At 42.1% G+C, this 18,350-nt stretch overlaps 1 protein-coding gene across 1 annotated transcript in view; it reads left to right on the top strand.

The window, feature by feature from the left end:
• Window positions 1-18,350, top strand: part of LOC126212633 (GA-binding protein subunit beta-2-like) — a 149,733-nt gene that overhangs the window by 48,150 nt on the left and 83,233 nt on the right. The window contains exon 2 of the mRNA XM_049940060.1: window positions 2,852-2,950. Within this exon, the coding sequence (XP_049796017.1) occupies window positions 2,880-2,950 (71 nt within the window). The 5' untranslated portion in view covers window positions 2,852-2,879. The remainder of the gene's footprint in view (window positions 1-2,851; window positions 2,951-18,350) is intronic.

Genomic DNA, 18,350 nt, shown 5'->3' on the forward strand with positions numbered 1-18,350 from the left:
AGATGTTGAGAGGATGAAGACGGCGAATTTGGCCGCACAGTCAAGTTTTTTTTTTATGTAAGAGATGTCGAGTTTGAGGAAGAAGTATGAAGGAGCTATCTTGGAGTCGCAGAATTGTCATTTACACAGTTAAGAAGGCGATAACGTCGTGTCAACGATGTGCCATGCACTATACCTACATAAAGGACAAGGCCTTCAGAAGTTACGCTCAACTTAGTCTTTTCTAATCCAATTCCTTACGTTTCTGTATCCACTATAGAAATCTCTATATTCTCGTCGAATTTTGTTTCTCTCCTCTCGTTAACAACAGCATTGACATCCACCGACACAATCTGCACCCCACCTGCACCAAACTGGTGTCACTTTTCTTTGTCAATTTCACTTCATATGTTGATGCATGAGGAACTTTTTCTCACACTTAGATGGTCAGCCCACAGTTACATGTAACTTTGTTTGTTTAGTGATATGGTATATACAACAATTTAATATGGTACTTGTGTACCTTACTTTTATATTTTCATGTTTTTGTAACAATTATGTTTGGGCTAAAATGGATTTCATAGGACCTATGTTACGGGGTTGTGAGGTATCTGTCACTTATAAACCAATTTACTATGGCATAAAGTAATTTTAAACAGTAGCCGCTGTAACAACGCGTCTAGCGTGATGTCACGAGTAATCCCACCTCTATTTCGTTGGTCATCGGTGAATAACTCATATCGATTACGCATATCTATTCCCCTTTATTCAGTAATGCTATACCCCTTTTTGTGACTTTTGTATTCATCACCTCTCACTTTGAAGCACATAAATACGCTCATCGGGCGCAGGAGCCCAAGAACATGTGGATAGAGTGTAAAGTACAGACAGCGCAGTGAACAGCGTCGGTAAGCTTCATCGCTCTCTCTCGCTCTTACACGCGACGCTTGCTTCCTGCACCGCGCACGTGCGCACTTCGCTTCTCAGCTGCCGCGTGCAGCTCTGACGCGGCGCTGTCCTTGGAAGTTATCTGCCGCGCGCCTTTCTGACGCAGCGCGAGATTCGGCCTTGCAGTCAGCCGCCACTCTGATGTAGGCTCCGCGCAGATCTTCCGCAAACGGTTCCTGTTGGAACACTACTTATAACCTTTCATGCCACTATAGCTTACTCACTCAGTATTCGCTCCCCTCTCATTATGTTTTTTTATGCCTGAAAGCACATTCATGATTCCCTTGTCAACTAACTTTCAGTTTTAACTAATAAATCAAATGATCACCTCCTATCGTCAATTGATGACTTGCTAAAACATTGAAAAAGGACCAATTTCTTACGTTCGCCTGTTGGCACACTTGAATGAATGACAAACAGCCGCAAACTAAACCCAAAAAAAAGAGAAAACAAAAACCTATCAGGCATGTGCCCTCCCTTAGCTTTAAGAGTGAAACTGAGATGTCAAATAATGTGGAAAAACTAGTGTAGTGTAGTGAAGTGTTCCCTTAGTGATAACTCCCTTTCTAAATGTGTTTTGAAACGTGTGGACCTCCCCTCATACCCCCCCTGCGCTGAGTTCCAGTGCACGGACCTGGCCACGGCCACGCCCCCATTCCCGCGGCAGCCTGCTGAGGGACAACACACCACGCCGCCTCGCGCCACTCGCCCCTGCAGTGTCTCATCAGTGATGATATGTTTACATTTTCAACTTATTTTTTTAAAAAAAAGACATTTTTACTTCAACTTAGCAACAAGAACACTTGACATATTTATCTAATTGACACTGCTATGTTTTGTTCTAATTTTGTTTTGATATTCTATGATAGTTTATGATGTTTTACTATGTTTTGATGTTTTATGATGGTTCTTGTATGCACACAATATTGTTGATGTAAGTCCCCTTGCGACCCTTAGGAGGTCTTTAGAGTGTCTATACCCTCCCATAGATTAAGACCCCTGCCGTCTTCCGTGAGGGCCATTCTTAATCAAGTGATGTTCACTTTCTTTTACAAGATAAATTTGTTTACATTCAAATAATAATTACATTGAGCGAATTCACGTACGTTCTCCGCTCCCACGTAAGGGGGAGGAATGTAAAGGATGAGCCAGACAATAGGGGATTTTACTTTATTATATGAGCCTCAAACCGGTAACTTCATTTTTCCATTACGGCCAAGCCACGGCCGGCAGTGTTAGCTGCCTGTAAATTCTTTCGTCCCACGCTCTAGTAACAGGAAGTCAGCACCGAGGAAGGGCACCTTGATCACGCGCCTCTCTCATGTGCTGACGAGGTAACGCCGCCCCAGGCGTCGCTTAGCAGGCAATGCTCTGGAAAGCTCCATGCCGCCCGCACGGTTTGCTCGGTCCTGACCAATCAGGGCGGAGGAAGCCGCGTGGTGCGTCGAACACACCCGGCCACCTGCCGCCGGGCCCGCTCTCTTGTATTCTTGCTCACCCGCGAGTCGGATGCGCGCCCTGTAGCACTGAACATCTCCTGCTTCTCCCGGTGCTACGGCACTGTGGACTTAGTTCTGGCAGACAACTACTTTCGGTAGCTTCGCGAACAATGTTCGCCGAATTGTAAGCTCTGGCTCACCCTCACCTCCCTAGGCCTATGTAGCCCCTTTTCATCATGCTTTAGCCAATAAATGGCCTTTCTCTAAAAATTACTGTATTATTCCACAACGCCCACCGCCTGCCCATACCCGCCATCCTGTACAAGTTGAATGTTTTCATTTGGTTGCTCCCACATGTTGCTTTCATTCAAAGACTGAATGAATAATTACAGTCAATATGTAAAATTACAACTGAATGAGTAGATTGTTTTCCACCAAATGACTGAATTGATTTTCATTTGATTTTTCCCATTGCTGTGTTACAGATCTCCCTTCCTCGGAAACAATTTGAAGATGTTTCGGAAATCGAACCAGCTTCCTCCCGCACCGAGGGTAGCCACATTAACCACCCCTCTGTGGAGCCGGTACGTCATTAGCTTTTTATTTCTTAATTTCCTTTCTAAATAATACTAAATATATAAAAAACCAACATGTTAACATATGGCACTCCTGACATTATAATGAAGTATAATGTTCTTCAGCACTAATGCAAATGTGCAACACTTAATATGTCTGCTTTTTCCATTTGAAACACTGTTTCAAGTTGGCTGCCCGGGGACATACCACGTGTAGCATCCAGCAACAGTCAGCTATCATACCGACATCCCTTCGGCTCTGATACCTTACCTTACCTTCCTTTACTCTCTTGGTGGAACCTTTCACACTGCTTCTCACTCACAGAACCTAGATTGTTTTTGGAAAATAGGTAATTGGGAGTTCGTGAAGTGCAGCATTGAGGCACCCAGTACTTTCAAACTATCCAGCACGTTTCTCATTATTTTGTTGTAATGGAGAGCTTGCCGAGAAACTTGCTGATAACTTCTTTAAAGGATATCTGAGCTGACCTTTCAGTGTTGTTGGTCTTGTCTTCAAATGTCTTATCTTTCATTAGTTTCCAAATGTCAGAGCTGTCGAAAACTACTCCATTCAGCTCAGCTTCTGGCAAAACTTTGAGATATGGAAAAGTGCCAATCACGCGAGCCTTTATTAAGATTTAAATCAAACTTCAGTAAAAGACTCATGAAGGTGAGCACATAGACAATATAATACAGGTCTCACCTCACACACTCATATTGGACAGTGCTGTTGTCTATTCGAAGAATGTAAACTTTTCGAAGACTGTTACATTGCCACGACTGTTAGAGGGCTATGAGCCCAGATACATTTTCAATGCTTATGAAACTGGCATCTGTTATAATTTACTTCCTGCAAAATCATATTCAGTTAAGGTAGAAAATTGCCATGGAGGAAAAAAAAGGTAACTATGCTTTTGTGTGTAAATAGCAATGGAAGTTGCCTCCTCTAATGATTCTCAGATGTTTCCAAAATGTAGAAATGCTGCTTTGTGCATATGAGTACAACCGCAGACCCTGGAGATACCAGAAATCCTTACGACTTTTTCAGGCATTAGATACCAAGATGAGCGCAGCAGAAAGGAATTGGGACTTATTATTAACATATGCCCTGTACCTCCTAAGGAAACAATTCTTGAGGAATGTAAATGTTGTGTTCCTTCCTCCAAACTCTGGGCCTGGGCATAATACACTCTGTTCAAGATAAGCACAACGTAGCAGTTTTGCAGAAGTCAGTTTCATTCTTTGAGAGGAAGGATGTAATAACAGTCAGCCTCATACAGCCTGTACAAATGTTTGTTGCTGTCTGGAATTCTATATCACAACAGACAATGTAAAATTGTTTCACAAAGGGTGACTGAGGTACATCAGTTGCTGCTGAGGATGACATTGTTCCAGGAGGAGGATGGGGTAGGAAACTGATTTTTCTGAAAATGTCAGATTCCAGACACTGTTGTGATTAAGGTGTCATGACTGCCATACCTGAGACTGATGCGAATAAAATGCTTACATTTATGCCTATTAGGAGCTGGCAGTAACAATGACGAAGAAGAAGAAGAAGAAGAAAAATAGGAGGGCATTGGGTCAGGTTTTGCTGCTGCTGTTGTGCGAGGAATTGATACTGTCAGAAATTTCTTTTTGTCTTTTAATGTACATGACTGAATTCTAAATTATATCAACCAGTTGGAGCAACTGCAGTATGCTGGAAGGACAAACTGAACTAGACTTCTTGATTTTTTTTTTAAGAAATTAAGGTTGCGTTCTGTGAAAATTGTAATAATTGTCTATGTAGTGCATTCAAATTTGAAGCACAGGATATTGGCAATTTTGTAATTAAATAACGCTTGTATCATCTTTTGGGATTATATAAAGTATGTGTAAGGAAGTTAATGTCAATAAAGCGTGGTTAATGAAATGTGAATATACATACAATCTCTCACATAAGCTAGTTGATAAGATACAGGGTGGGCAAGAAGTCTCCATGAGTGTAACTCCTGAAACTTCCTGGCAGATTAAAACTGTGTGCCGGACCGAGACTCGAACTCGGCACCTTTGCCTTTCGCAGGCAAGTGCTCTACCAGCTGAGCTACCCCAGCACGACTCACGCCCCATCCTCACAGCTTTACTTCTGCCAGTATCTCGTCTCCTACCTTCCAAACTTAACAGAAGCTCTCCTGAACCCTGCAGAACTAGCACTCCTGAAAGAAAGGATATTTCGGAGACATGGCTTAGCCACAGCCTGGGGAATGTTTCCAGAATGAGATTTTCACTCTGCAGCAGAGTGTGCGCTGATATGAAACTTCCTGGCAGATTAAAACTGTCTCCGCAATATCCTTTCTTTCAGGAGTGCTAGTTCTGCAAGGTTTGCAGGAGAGCTTCTGTGAAGTTTGGAAGGTAGGAGACGAGGTACTGGTGGAATTAAAGCTGTGAGGACGGGCCGTGAGTCCTGCTCGGGTAGCTCAGTCGGTAGAGCACTTGCCCGCGAAAGGCGAAGGTTCCGCATTCGAGTCTGGGTCCAGCACACAGTTTTAATCTGCCAGGAAGTTTCATATCAGTGCACACTCCGCTGCAGAGTGAAAATCTCATTCCAGTGTAACTCCTATTTAGTATTAGAAGTTTTTATGCAGGTTAGTACCTCTTTTACTTCTTAAAAATTGTTCGATTTCACGTTTACATATTTTCGCAGTTGCAATCGAGTTCTAATTCGTAGCCACGGCAGATGTGAGTGGTCATAGTTACACTACTGAGGAAACCAGTGAAAAGTGTGTGGGTACATGAACAACAACGCACAGAGCAGACAATGAGACAGATTATGGGAGCAGTTCTACTGCAAAAGGCAACAAGTCTGGAATGGAAAAGACGTGCATTAAAAACAGGCCCCAGAGGGGAATGAAGAAGACACAAGAGGAGACATTTGCCAACATATCTCCTTCGATTGACCAATCTCCTACGAAGTCGACATGTAAACATATGTCGGAACTCGGTACACGGAAGACAGCAATACGAGATTGTACAAAAAAAGACCTTAAGGTCTGACCTTTTCCACGGATGTTTGTAAAGGAGTTCTCATATGCACAGGAATGAACTGTGTTAGCTTGTGGTGCTTTGTTGACTCGATTTCCAAATGCAGTCAATCGTACCGAGGTTACATTTTCAGATGAATGCGCCATTTATTGCAGCTCACGTGCTAGACATGTTCTCGATTGAGCCAAAGAGAATTGTCATTACACAGTAGAGTTAGAAAGGACCTGTCTCACGTAATGTTATGGGCAAAAAGGACATCACAAAATCTTCTCGGGCAGTTCTTGTTTGAAGGGAATGTGAATGGTGCAAATTTATTGACACGTGTTACAGACATAGTTAATACCTCAGCTCGAGGAAAGAGGCCTCTCAGAATGCGTGCCGTTGCAGCGAGAAACATCTTTGATCGTGTTTCTCATGTCCCCATTTGGACATTTGTGTGCTTCATTAATTTTCTACCGGTTGTATTTTGTTCTGTCCAACGTTTGTGCTGTGAATCTGACAGGCACCTGCGACATCTGTGTTCTGCTGTCATTGCACTCAGAGCACTCCATCACTCACTCAGCTAATGTTAACAACAAAACTTCACTCGCAAAATGGCAGCCAGTGCTGTGTCTGCAGCTAATGCAGAAGCTGAGAGGACAGAGCTTCATTTGGCTTTTTGCGAAAGACTGACAACCACCCGCTCGGGAGCTAGTGATTTGGCTTTTTGCGAAAGACCGACAACCACCCGCTCGGGAGCCTGTGTGGCCGAATGTGAATTGGACACAACTATATGGTGATCTCTTGTGTTTGACCTCTGCTTGTGCGAAAGAGAATTCTCATTCGCTGATGCTCGTTCGCTGGAGTTCTTTCCGATGTGAACCCGATTAAACGAGTTCAGAGGCAGAACTCTCAATGTGCCTGTTACAGTGACTGGGCATGATTGGTAATCGTTTCTTCAAAATTAATAAAATTTTAACACGATAAAGAAAAGCATTGTAATAAAAACTGAATACTTTTCTCATTGCCACCAAAAAATGAGGTGAATCGTTGAAAACTTGCTTTTTAGTCGATCACTCTTGTCGTGTGAAATATTTAATACCATCAACCGTAGAACATATTATTTGCTTAATGCAGGATGACATGTGGGAGGGAGGCAGTTTTTAAATAAAGAATAATTGGTCAATTTTTAAAAGTTAATGTGTGTTTATTGGCATTAAATTGGATGCCATTTAATGTAGGCCAGAAGTCACACACAGGTTACTCTGGAGGTTTGGGAGGGCAAGAGACATTGCCAAAAGTGAGATAACTGTTCAGGAAATGCACACCAAAGAACTGCAATGTGCGATGTAGCATCATACTGCTGGAACCAAACATCTTCCAAAGGGATTCTTTATCTTCTCACAAGGAGAGATCCCTAGTGGTGGGATCAGCTTTTTGAAACAATCTATACTATGATGTAGGTTAAGATCCCAGGTATCACACACACTGCAGCCATTCATCCAGATGGGCCTCATTTGCGAGTAATTGACGAAAAAAATTCATAATTTTACTCGATGCTCAAGTAGTATACAGGGTGAGTCATTAACAGTTCCCACCTAGAATAACTCCAAAAGTATCATAGTAGCTGAAAAGTTTGTGGGATAAAAGTTGCATGGGACAATGGGGGCCATAATATGACGTTGGTTTTTTGTTGCTACGTGGGGTCGCGTCAGTTATGAAGGTCAACTTTGTGTGTGTGTGTGTGTGTGTGTGTGTGTGTGTGTGTGTGTGTGTGTCTGTGTGTTTAATGGGATGCTATAGTTCAGTACTTATTTTCTGACAGCAGCTGTCGAGACAAATCCAATGATGTGTAACAGTAAGGTCTCTGAACATCAGCGAAGGTCACAGAGGTGACATGAACGTCCCATTTACAGGTGTTCAAAGAGATGACCATTGGTGTCAATGCAGAACTGCAATCTTCTTATCACGGATTGAGTGGCATTTCTTATCACTTTGGCACTTATTGAAGCACATGCTCTTACAATTCTCTCTCATATATAGTGAAAATAGGAAATAATTACCAAACACGGCGTATCCGTCTAATGTGCCATTGATATGTAAATAACATTAGACGGTTTCTCAATACAATACTAATAGGAATGGTAAGACTAGTATCGTCGAATCAAGCAAATGTGAATGATGTATTCCTTCAAAGAACAAGTCGTTATGCTTCTCATTTACTGAGAATGCCAACGAAATTCAGTGAGAGCTAGACACTTATATGCTAAAAGATATCTTCAACATACTCACCCTACACATCATACATTTAAATATGTGTAAGATAAATTGAGAACAACTGGATCTTCAACGCATCGGAAACATATGGGGCAAAGGAAAGTTAGTAACGAGGAAGTGGAAATTGGTACTCTTGGTACTGTGGTTTGAGATCCTTGTCACTTGGTGTCAAAGACATTGTTTATAAAGACGTTCCAATTAAACTTGAAGATACGCGAGAGAGGATTGTCAGAGCATGTGCTTTGATAAGTGCTGAAGTGATAAGGAATACCACTCAATCCATGATAATAAGATTGCAGCGCTGCATTGATACCTATGGTCATCACTTCGAACACCTTCTGTAAATGGACGTTCATTAACCGCTATCAGAAAATAAGTGCCTAACTATATCATCCCATTTAAAAAAAGAAAGGGGGTTGACCTTCATATCTCTGAAGTGACCCCACCTAGCAACAAAAAACCAATGTCCCATTATGGCCCCTGTTGTCCCATGCAACTTTTGTCCCATGCAACTTTTGTCCCATGCAACTTTTGTCCCATGCAACTTTTGTCCCATGCAACTTTTGTCCCATGCAACTTTTGTCCCATGCAACTTTTGTCCCATGCAACTTTTGTCCCATGCAACTTTTCAACTCCTATCATAATTCCAGAGTTATTCTTGGTGGCAATAGTTAGTTGTAATGGATAGGATAAGCTCTTCACGTGCAGAAGGTTGTAGAGTCAAATCTCAGCAGATGCTTTCCATTTTCTATTTTTAAATCTTTCCATTTTCTATTTTTAAATATTTATTGAAATGACTTTGATCATTATTTTTCTTCAATTAATTGGTTTTAAATGTAATTTTTTTTATTCCTATGTCACATATTTTTAGTCATTATATGAATGTTTACATTTGTCTCGTTTTTCTCTTTATATGATTCTTTTTCCACTTGGAATTTTTGTGAATGTGAATCTGATTATGTTTATCTATTATAATATTTAAATATTTGAAAATTCTGATCCATCAGTTAAAAAACAAAAGATGATATAATCTGTTTATATTCACTGTGCAATGGCATCAAAAAAAGTATTTCTCATTACAAGATGCCAGATGTTCTTTCTTTTGGTAATTGTCATACAGACATTTAAAACATAGCCTAAATTCCCCTTGCACTATAGATGAAACAAAACAGGTGACGATTTAAGTGAAAGAAGGAATTACAAGTAAAGTTAAATGAGGAATAGAAATAATGGATGCAACAGCGTCAACGAAAAAATAGGAAGTCAAAACAGAAGAAATTAGATCGAAACTAATACATAAATTAATTGAAATCACATAAAGAAAGACTGCAAGCACAAAAAAATAATAGGAAAAAAATGAGAGCATATGAAGATGTTGTGATAACTAAAATATGACAAAGGAATAGAAATTAAAAAAATTACATTAAAACAATTAATTGAATAATAATAATGATTAAGGTCATTTTGATAAAAAGTTAAAAATAAGAAAAGATAATTAAAGTACTGGACCAGATTCAAACCTGTGACCTCACGCATGTGAAGCCACACCCTATCTGTCACACGTGCAACCCTCCGATGTCACATTCCATTTTTAATGCTGTTGAGCACCACGTGAAATTCTGAAGTTTTTTCCATCAGTTACTCTCAAATGAGGGCTCACCAGGATGAATGGCTGCAGGGTGTAATACGTAGGACTAACTGACATTACTGTATGGCCGGTTTCAGAAACTCGATCCCACCACTGGAGACCTCTCCTTGTCAGTTCTGGTTTCAAGAACATTTTTAGCATATGAATGTATCGAGGCACAGTAACAGGGACTGCGGCCCCATACTGTCGGAAAAAATACAGTCCAAGTGTGACGGATACTGATGAGTAAAGTGTGAATGCTCAGGAGCACAATAAAGCAGGTTTTGTTTACAGATGGTCCCATTTGCTTGAAAATGAGCTTCATCACTCATCGGTAAAATCACTTGCATTCTGCAAGCAAAGTCTTTGCATACAGCGAAATCAGTTGGCTTGAGTTGTTGCACAACAAGAAGTTTGTACTGATGGAATATTAATGTGAGCACAATTTTTCTAACAAATTGATGACCGATTGCTAGGTAACTTGCATAATGGCTAGCTGACTGTCACGGGCATCTGGCTCTCGCATCCGTTAGCCTTGTAACATTTTCTGGTACCATTGCATTGCTTCTTGGGCCTGAACACTTCGTATGCGTTATGTTCCCAGTTGATCTGAAGTTTTGCACCCATCTGAAGATTGTGTTAAGACTCAGGACAATCTCGTGTCATCTGAGATTGACTCGTACACAAAACATTTGCTGCGTAGCTGCAACAGACCCACCACTTCTGAAGAAGCTGTCATGGACGAACAAACGATGTTGCAAGTCACGCTGCTCCATTGTAACTGAAACGGTATGTCATGTGGAGGGGAACTACCCCCATCGTGACCTAAAACCGACCCTCTGCTATGTGTCATCCTGTAGTTGTGGTTCACTTACAGCTTTATCTTAATAGTTATGTGAAATATCGCCTGTTCCTGCAATGAAACTTGTACTTGAGTTTTGACTCCAGGCTTTGCTCAAAATTTATTGGTCTGTATGACTCACCTGATGTCCACCTCGAAAAGCAATTATCCTTACATTCACAATCACTCGGAAATGTTACACACTTACAGTTTTATCGTACTGCAGCTGTTAAAGTTGTTCACTCACGTAATGGTGTGACACAACTCAACCCCCCACCCCCACCCCTCTAAAGCTGAGCTCGGAGGAAGTCTCGCCTGCTGTGCCGGAGCATGTGCGTGTGATTAGTGTGTCATACTGTAACAATACGAGTCAACATAGATGTAACAGAACTTGAATAGCGTGTTTGCCTCTATTGGTTACGGTAGAGAGATCGATCTTTCGGTCCTGTCTGTATATTTATATATAATATATCTAAAAACAAAGATGTCAGTATAATAGAGGGAAACATTCCACGTGGGAAAAATTATATATAAAAACAAAGATGAGGTGAGTTACCGAACGAAAGCGCTGGCAGGTCGATAGACACACAAACAAACACAAACACACACACACAATTCTAGCTTTCGCAACCAATTGTTGCCTCATCAGGAAAGAGGGAAGGAGAGGGAAAGATGAAAGGATGTGGGTTTTAAGGGAGAGGGTAAGGAGTCATTCCAATCCCGGGAGCGGAAAGACTTACCTTAGGGGGAAAAAAGGACAGGTATACACTCGCACACACACACATATCCATCCACACATACAGACACAAGCAGACATATTTAAAGACAAAGAGTTTGGGCAGAGATGTCAGTCGAGGTGGACGTGTAGAGGCAAAGAAGTTGTTGAAAGACAGGTGAGGTATGAGTGGCGGAAACTTGAAATTAGAAATTAGCGGAGATTGAGGCCTGGCGGATAACGAGAAGAGAGGATATACTGAAGGGCAAGTTCCCATCTCCGGAGTTCGGATAGGTTGGTGTTGGTGGGAAGTATCCAGATAACCCGGACGGTGTAACACTGTGCCAAGATGTGCTGGCTGTGCACCAAGGCATGTTTAGCCACCGGGTGATCCTCATTACCAACAAACACTGTCTGCCTGTGTCCATTCATGCGAATGGACAGTTTGTTGCTGGTCATTCCCACATAGAATGCATCACAGTGTAGGCAGGTCAGTTGGTAAATCACGTGGGTGCTTTCACACGTGGCTCTGCCTTTGATCGTGTACACCTTCCGGGTTACAGGACTGGAGTAGGTGGTGGGAGGGTGCATGACCTGTTCCATGCACCCTCCCACCACCACCTTAACACCTTATCCTTTCATCTTTCCCTCTCCTTCCCTCTTTCCTGATGAGGCAACCGTTGGTTGCGAAAGCTAGAATTTTGTGTGTATGTTTGTGTTTGTTTGTGTGTCTATCGACCTGCCACCGCTTTCGTTCGGTAAGTCACCTCATCTTTGTTTTTATATATAAAAACAAAGATGATGTGACTTACCATATGAAAGCGCTGGCAGGTCGATAGATACACCAACATAGACACAAAATTGTAGCTTTCGCAACAAACGGTTGCTTCGTCAGGAAAGAGGGAAGGAGAGGGAAAGACGAAAGGATGTGGGTTTTAAGGGAGAGGGTAAGGAGTCATTCCAATCCCGGGAGCGGAAAGACTTACCTTAGGGGGAAAAAAGGACAGGTATACACTCGCACACACACACATATCCATCCGCACATACACAGACAGAAGCAGACATTTGTAAAGGCAAAGAGTTTGGGCAGAGATGTCAGTCGAGGCGGAAGTACAGAGGCAAAGATGTTGTTGAAAGACAGGTGAGGTATGAGCGGCGGCAAATTGAAATTAGCAGAGATTGAGGCCTGGCGGATAACGAGAAGAGAGGATATACTGAAGGGCAAGTTCCCATCTCTGGAGTTCTGACAGGTTGGCGTTAGTGGGAAGTATCCAGATAACCCGGACGGTGTAACACTGTGCCAAGATGTGCTGGCCGTGCACCAAGGCATGTTTAGCCACAGGGTGATCCTCATTACCTACAAACACTGTCTGCCTGTGTCCATTCATGTGAATGGACAGTTTGTTGCTGGTCATTCCCCACATAGAAAACTTCACAGTGTAGGCAGGTCAGTTGGTAAATCACGTGGGTGCTTTCACACGTGGCTCTGCCTTTGATCATGTACACCTTCCGGGTTACAGGACTGGAGTAGGTGGTGGTGGGAGGGTGCATGGGACAGGTTTTACACCGGGGGCAGTTAAGAGGGTAGGAGCCAGAGGGTAGGGAAGGTGGTTTGGGGATTTCATAGGGATGAACTAAGAGGTTACGAAGGTTAGGTGGACGGCGGAAAGACACTATTGGTGGAGTGGGGATGATTTCGTGAAGGATGGATCTCATTTCAGGGCAGGATTTGAGGAAGTCGTATCCCTGCTGGAGAGCCACATTCAGTGTCTGATCCAGTCCCGGAAAGTATCCTGTCACAAGTGGGGCACATTTGTGGTCCTTCTGTGGGAGGTTCTGGGTTCGAGGAGATGAGGAAGTGGCTCTGGTTACTTGCTTCTGTACCAGGTCGGGAGGGTAGTTGCGGGATGTGAAAGCTGTTTTCAGGTTGTTGGTGTAATGGTTCAGGGATTCCGGACTGGAGCAGATTCGTTTGCCACGAAGACCTAGGCTGTAGGGAAGGGACCGTTTGATGTGGAATGGGTGGCAGCTGTTGTAATGGAGGTACTGTTGCTTGTTGGTGGGTTTGATGTGGATGGACGTGTATTTATTATTTATATATAATATTGAATATAATAGAGGGAAACATTCCACGTGGGAAAAATATATCTAAAAACAAAGATGATGTGACTTAACGCACGAATGAAGGCTGGGCGAGTGTAAAGCTATCGTTAAAAACGCACGCCGTGCGATTTGTTATGATTTGGTCGGTCATAATAATAACAACGTGCTTTTGAGTACAATTAAAATATAACGGCGATACCTGTTTAGTGTTATCGGAAATAATATGTAGTAAATTAATGGCTAAGGTAGCCAATCCTACAAGAAGAGGTAAAATTGGGCATATTGAGGTGTTTTGCTTTATCTTGACGAAGCTGATGATATGGTGCCATTTTTTTGTTTACTCTTGGAAATAAACAAGTAAGGAAGTGCTAATTGTGCATAGTGAAAAATATAGGGGCGAGTTTTAAATAACTACAGTATACAATCAGAGTAACAAAAGGACATTTAGTTACACGAAATCGCGGATAGCGAAGTGTGGTCATTAAATTGAGTACACCTACAGGGTAGTCAATTCCGGAATAAATCTATACTCATCTCACGAGGGACGTGGTATTTAGACCATTTTTTTTAATTATATCGCGGAGAGCGGGCCCCATTTTATGAAAAGGAGAAAAACGTTAACTTTTACGCGAACTCTTAATAATTGCGGATCAGAGAGAAAAGTGTGTAATTGTCTTATGCCTAACAGGCATTTGTGGAGGCGGTGGCTAAACTAGAAGAGTCAATTGCAAAATACTGTATCATTATCATTGACTGTTGGTGTCGAGCAACGGAAACTGTTCATCAAAGGGTTTCGATGGGAGTTAGGGTTCTGGCACTAGCATATACTCCACATCAGAGTGTGAACGAGTGGTGAATGCGAAATAAAACTGTGAACAAAGTTATGTTAAATAAAACAGAAGAAACAAGACAGTTTGGTCGTATCTGTTGTTATTCCATAAACTGTAACATTTCTTATCATTGTACGAAGCTTTTACAGACGATCGTTTTGACAATTTGCTTCGAAGGGCTCTCGTTACGAGTTAAGCTTTGGGGACCTGGTCAAGAGGGGGTAGTTCGTAGATCCTAACTACTGCAGCTATTCTGGAATCAGGTGCTACCGTGACTGTTGTGTGTTGTCAATGACTTAGTTACCATATCTCATGCTCTAAGATCGACATGCCTTTCCACTCGGGATAGCGGTGCCTCGTGGTAACGACGACAAAGTCGGCGACGAAGGAAGATACGGTGCAATACGTTAGCAGTGGGGGCAATCCCGCTAACTCATTTTGGAGTCCCATTAGTAATTGAAACACACCGTTCAAGATATGCGAGGCAGAAAACCTTATTATAAATGTGACAGTGAAGTCTCATTATTTCCACAGTTTGCTCTTGATAAACTCGTTGTTGTGCTCTCGATAAAGAGGACGGAGTAGCCTGAGGGTCATAGTTAGGCGTGTTCCACCCTCCTGCCATCCGGGGAGCAGTTCGTCGGACTGTGCTCGGCCTTGCTGTTAGGAACTGGGCACGTGTGCAAAATATATACGGCGCACTAATAAACTGCGCGATGTGGGCAGCCAGCATCAGTCGAATTATGCTTCCTGTTATCTACAGTTAGTTACGTAACAGCATGAATTACATATACATATTAATGATCTGACAGTGTACAGGGTCATCAGCTGGTCTGCGAACATTTTTAGGAATTGGATTAAAAAATTTTATTTCAGAGGCTCCAACCAAGTCTTTATGATAATTCTCTGAGAGGGAGATCTGTCCAACTATAGATGCTGACAAGACACGGCTTCAGCCCTCTGCCGAATTTGCTGGCGAGTCCACAACGCCAGTTTAACCGGTACTCAGTGTAGGAGGCAGCTGACGTGTTTGGCTGTTGGAGGATTCTGGAGGTCACATCAGAATTGCTTCTCCCATTTCAGTTGCAGCTGTCGAACAGAGCAGACTCTCTTGGTACTTCGGCTAGAGTGGACGACTTCTGCTGTATCCCTTTGTCATCCCTGTTTGCGAGGACTGGCCCCTGGACATCAAAAATGACCTCTGTGTACTCACTTTAAACTCTCCAGTGAGTTCTGTGACATCATCTCCGAACTCACGGTCTCTGTGTGTTCGAAGGCTCAACTCGCGAGCTTCCGCCACTGCCCACTTGTCGCTTAAGTTTGTTGTCGGGACCAAATGGATTCGTCCCGCGTCGAAAGGAGAGCAAGTACTTGAGTTTGAAAGTATAACCACAGACTCACGGCACCCCTGCTATACGTACGACCATTTTGACAGACTCTAAATTAGTAATTCATTTATTTTATTTTTATGATTTTGGGTTTATAGCCATTCTCAGTTGCAAATGGACGAGCCTAAATGACATAAGCAACCATTGAGCATGACAGTTATTATGGGTCAGTATAATAACTGATCAGTTAGCAGTGAATATTGTTCTCAAACTGCCTATTGGCTTTTGTCTCGGGTTCTTCGGCCGACGTTCATCTAATGATTTTTCTGACGTTTCGCCAGCACCAGTGGCTGGCATTGTCAAAGCTTCACCCTCCATTGCCGGTGGTGAACGTCGACCGAAGAACCCGAGACAGAAGCCAATAGGCAGTTTGTCAACAAGTGGCCACGAAAGCCTTAACAGTTTTGAATATTTTCTGTTTATAGACACACATATATGGATGGATTTATGTATCTCACACACACACACAAAGAAGCGTGTGTTTGTGTGTGCATGCATGAAAAACTTTTTCGTGCATGTCTATTCAGAGATTCTGTAACAATTAGAAGTGCAATCTGTGAATGGTGACTGATTATTAAAATAAATTTATAACAGTTTTCAAAAAATGTACAATTAATAACAGTTTTCGAAAAATGTACAGAAATGAATGATAAGTGATGCAACTCACTGTTAGCCCATAAATACAAGTTGTCATGACCAAACGAATACAGAAATAGTTTGCTTTTTAGTCACAGAGATATAACATTGAAGTCTCTCTGTGCCCAGTTACTGTTTTGACACTGCACATTTTCTCACAGTGGAGACGGAATAAACAAGAATGCAACTGTCTTGTTCGCATTGAATGAAATTTGTGAGTTTTTCGGCTGAAGCGTGGACTGTTAATGTGAAACTTATTGGAGATGTCACTCCTCCTCCTCTATTGGAACACTTTTGTAGTGGTGTACACTACATCAATTGATTTTTGTCTTGCACCTTCCACAGTCTCACAAAAAGCAGCCTTTTTAAAGGCCACCTGATTCTGACAATCGGCCATTCCGCCTCGCAAGTGCTACTTCGCACCAGTGAGATCGAGTACTCGACTTCCGCACTAACGCTGAATCACGACTAACCCTACGCTTCAGTAAGGGAAAAAAAGTCGACGGGTAGAAAGTGACTGCAGCGCGACAGTTCAGACTTGTCATACTTGTGGAATTACAGTGGGAACGAAGGAAGCCCCACACGGAGGTAACACAGTACCTCAAATTGTAAAGTATTAGGCCTGTACTTACTCGCCCTTCTGATCTCTGTCGGCGACCGGGCACATGCTATGAACTGCCTCATCTCGTGCTCCCTAATCCTTTTAAATTGTCGATGCCACACCCAGACTGGCAGTTGCCCTTACTCGCTTTCCAGGCCAGCCCTTCTGTACGCTGTGATTTCAGAATGTACTAAAGTTTGAACGGATTTATTAAACTTATGAAAAAATGCTGCAAACTCGTGCACCAGAGGAATATATTGTCATTGCTTGTCTGGAAACACTGTACTTGTTTGCATCTTTGATGTACTGCTTGTCTTAGAGAGCAGTGACCGTATCTCCACAGTTGTGCAATTCCAACCTGCAATTATATGGAAGATTTTGCTTGCTCGACACCCTGTTCTCTGTTGTGACATTATTATCTGACGGATATTCTCTGCTTTGTATACTGTTACATCTGTAAGGAAGCGGGAACCCCACTACAAACTGCTGGAAGTCCTCATCGTGTGAGCAATGCGTCCTTCGAGACTGCCGGTAATGAGGAATGTGGCCGTGCAAAGAATTATCGACTTTGGCTCTTTCGGGAACTCATTTTCGGGAGAACGTATGTGGTCTTGGACTGAATGACTCCACCTGTATGTTACGTTTTGCTCATTATAAACAAAAATGCACGTATAAAGTGATTATATCTGAGTACACTTAATGCTCTAAATTGCCACAAGAGCTTCCTGTATAGATGCAAAAGTGTATGCTGCAAGGAAGATTTTCCTCTCAGATTTGGAAACGTGAGATTTGTCATCCAGATAATTCACTTCTTTTGGAAGCCTATTGAAAATGGTTGGTATAGAACACTGCACATTTTTCTGTACCATTCCACAGTTTCCTCTACTACTGAAGCTTTATTCACGCTGAATTTGAATACAGTTATGCGCATCCAGTATCTCGGATATACCAAACTAAAATTGACGGAACTTCACAAATCGAAATATGTTTCCTTTTTGGCAGTGAATTTATAAACAAATATAGTGCATTGCATTACTGTCTTCGTTTACTCGAGCTTATTTTTCAATTTTTGTAGTTCATTTTCATGCTTTAATGCTCAAAATAGAGGCTCAGGCAACCATGTTGGAAAAGCACTAATTGAATGTGTTTCATCATCAGAAAGATTTGTATTCAATAATCTCCTTACCTCAAAGTATATTTACAGTTGTTCATCCACACGAAGTCACCACAGTAGTGTCAGTGAATAAGAGGTAAAAAAGATAAAAACCATAAGTCAATAAGAATTTCATGGTCATTTCCTTTGTTAGTATGCCATCTCCTTGCAATGTAGCCCATCAGCATCAGTACATCAGTGAAAAATAGAACCGTGTACACTGAGAGGGAAATTGGTA

Source organism: Schistocerca nitens, chromosome 11 (assembly GCF_023898315.1).
Source record: "Schistocerca nitens isolate TAMUIC-IGC-003100 chromosome 11, iqSchNite1.1, whole genome shotgun sequence".
Lineage (NCBI taxonomy): Eukaryota > Metazoa > Arthropoda > Insecta > Orthoptera > Acrididae > Schistocerca > Schistocerca nitens.